The sequence below is a fragment of the Sipha flava genome, unplaced genomic scaffold (genome assembly GCF_003268045.1).
Source record: "Sipha flava isolate LNK unplaced genomic scaffold, YSA_version1 52143_pilon_pilon, whole genome shotgun sequence".
NCBI lineage: Eukaryota > Metazoa > Arthropoda > Insecta > Hemiptera > Aphididae > Sipha > Sipha flava.
In genome coordinates, this window is record NW_020273472.1 from 37,166 (window position 1) to 39,532 (window position 2,367).

General features: G+C 27.4%; 1 protein-coding gene across 1 annotated transcript; it reads left to right on the forward strand.

Moving 5' to 3' along the window:
- The first annotated feature begins 279 nt into the window (after positions 1–279).
- On the forward strand, positions 280–1,525 carry LOC112690790 (transmembrane protein 231-like). Its single transcript, XM_025564882.1, has 5 exons — positions 280–424; positions 484–641; positions 708–836; positions 925–1,141; positions 1,241–1,525. Exons 1-5 carry the CDS (start codon positions 286–288, stop codon positions 1,492–1,494), a joined length of 897 nt encoding a protein of 298 aa, XP_025420667.1. The 5' UTR covers positions 280–285; the 3' UTR covers positions 1,495–1,525.
- Positions 1,526–2,367: the final 842 nt, after the last annotated feature.

Consider the following 2,367-nt stretch of genomic DNA (forward strand, 5'->3'; position numbering starts at 1 on the left):
TAGATGTGTTTTTTTTTTTTTTTAATTACAAATATTAATTTTTTTATGTTAAGACAATTATAGTTTATTAATAGTGATATACCCGATAAAATGATTGTATCTACTGTTTAATTTTAATTCTATAATAGCAATATTCATTGTTGTTCGTTGATAAATTACATTACTGGGGGGATGGGTGACTTTATTAGGGTGAGAGTGTTACTACGGTAACTATCAACAAAACAAACCCGATATTGGATTTACAACGTAAAGTGAGAATAACAAAATAATAGACGTTGAACCACCATGTCGGTACATGTGGTTTACAGTAAATCTTATGGAGTTCAATACAAAGCTTCTATTTGTTCTAAAGCATTTATTCTGTATGTAGTGATAATGCTGTTGACATTTTTCTTGCCATTTTTGTTTTGTTATCGAAGCAATGGTAATTTATAATTAGTGGTTCAATTGTAACGGACAATTATTTTCTAATAACGTTTCCAGGATTGTGGCTCAAGTATGAAAAATATAGAGAACAGCCCAGAGTAAGATTTAAAATGCAGTATTTATTATATGTTGAAACATCAGACCCTATGTTTCCGTTAATATGTGGGAACTTTCCACAGACATTAAAAACTACTGGTTTTTGTTCAATCATAAAGGTATTGTATGATTTATTCCTATGATTAGTATTATCATTTTAACATATAAATTTGATATTTTATTAGGTTATAGAAAATGATATTGACATTGACGGGAAAAAAGAATTTCTTGACTTGGAGTTACATTTGACTACAAATGAAACTTTAGATGTGCATTCTGTAACTTTATTGTTGATATTCGATTTCAAAATTCAGGTATTTCAATACAATTTACTACGCGTTTTTTAAATTTATACTTATGAACATATTTGCGAATAGTGCTGACTTTCATTATTTTCGTTAGGATTTGTGTTTATTTGAAATGGAATCTATGATTGCTATTACTCATAGTTCTGGATTACCGGGTGGCAGACTGGACGTATTTGGCGATTTAGATTTGGTGCAGAAAATACCATTAGTTTGTTCACAGAAAAAACCGATTCGCATTCACAAACCTATACTGTTATTCGAATCTTCTGATTGGCTGGTGAATATATACGAAAAATATTCAAAACAAACCAGTAAGTTGTTCAAAACCGTGAAATTATTACAATACTGTTCATGTTTATTTACATATACACCGTACCTACACACATTATACATATGTTTTTTTCTATTAGTATCTACAAAACTTGATAATATGTTGGTCAAGTGGACAAGAGGTAGATCTTATCAACAACCATTTTTGATTAAAACAAAAATAAATTACAAACAGGTTGAGATTTTGTATAAACCGAAATTTTGGCAAGTTATGAAATGGGCATGGATACAATACTTTTCAATACTTGTTTTATCAGTATTTATATTTAAAAAAGTGAAGCGATTTTTATTTACAAAACATATTGTTAATACTAAAATTGAGCGTTCAATATAGAGTGATTCGGATTAATAATCGTAATGAAAAATAATACGTTATAATTATTGTATGTATTTAGTTTTGTTACATTTGATATTATTAACTTTAGGATCATTAAATATGTTTTTAAAATAATTTTTATAATCTTAATTGTTTAATGTATGAAAACATTAATGTACAGGGAGACATAATAAATATATTGAACCAATATTTGTTTAATTTTATTTAATTGTAACCGAGATATAGTTTTGTACAAGTTGAACGGCGAATAATAAAAATGGTGAACATATATAACGTAAAAATACTGTTAGTAATTGATATAAATATAAATATAAATAGTAGATGTTCAAAATAAACATAGAAAATTTAATAAATTTTTTGATATTACATTAAAGTAATACATACCTGCCTGAACATAGGTATCTCTAATAGTTGATACAGGCCAACATATTGTTAAATAATAATATTTTTGTAGAATTGACAACGGTATATGGTAACCACGGCAACGAAACCACGGAATAAGTATCAATACTATACAAGAAGCATACCACAAATATACATATGATAATGTATCATACATAGGGTATTGTATATGATGTGTGGTATCTATAGAGATCTAAAATACACGTTATATGCACAATCGTAAAGCCAATATATTTATCGTTCTGCTCAAAATCTAAAATTATTATAAAAACTATAATTTTTCTACGAACAGGTAGGTATAATAAACCGTATTATTGTGTTGGAAAAATGCACTACGGTTGTGTGAATAAAAGTAACAATCCAACAGACATTTGTATAATTATAGCCGGATTAGGAGTAATATTACCGTTAACTGACACTTGGACAATACGAAAAGATATGTCTATATTAAGACGATGTAACAATTTA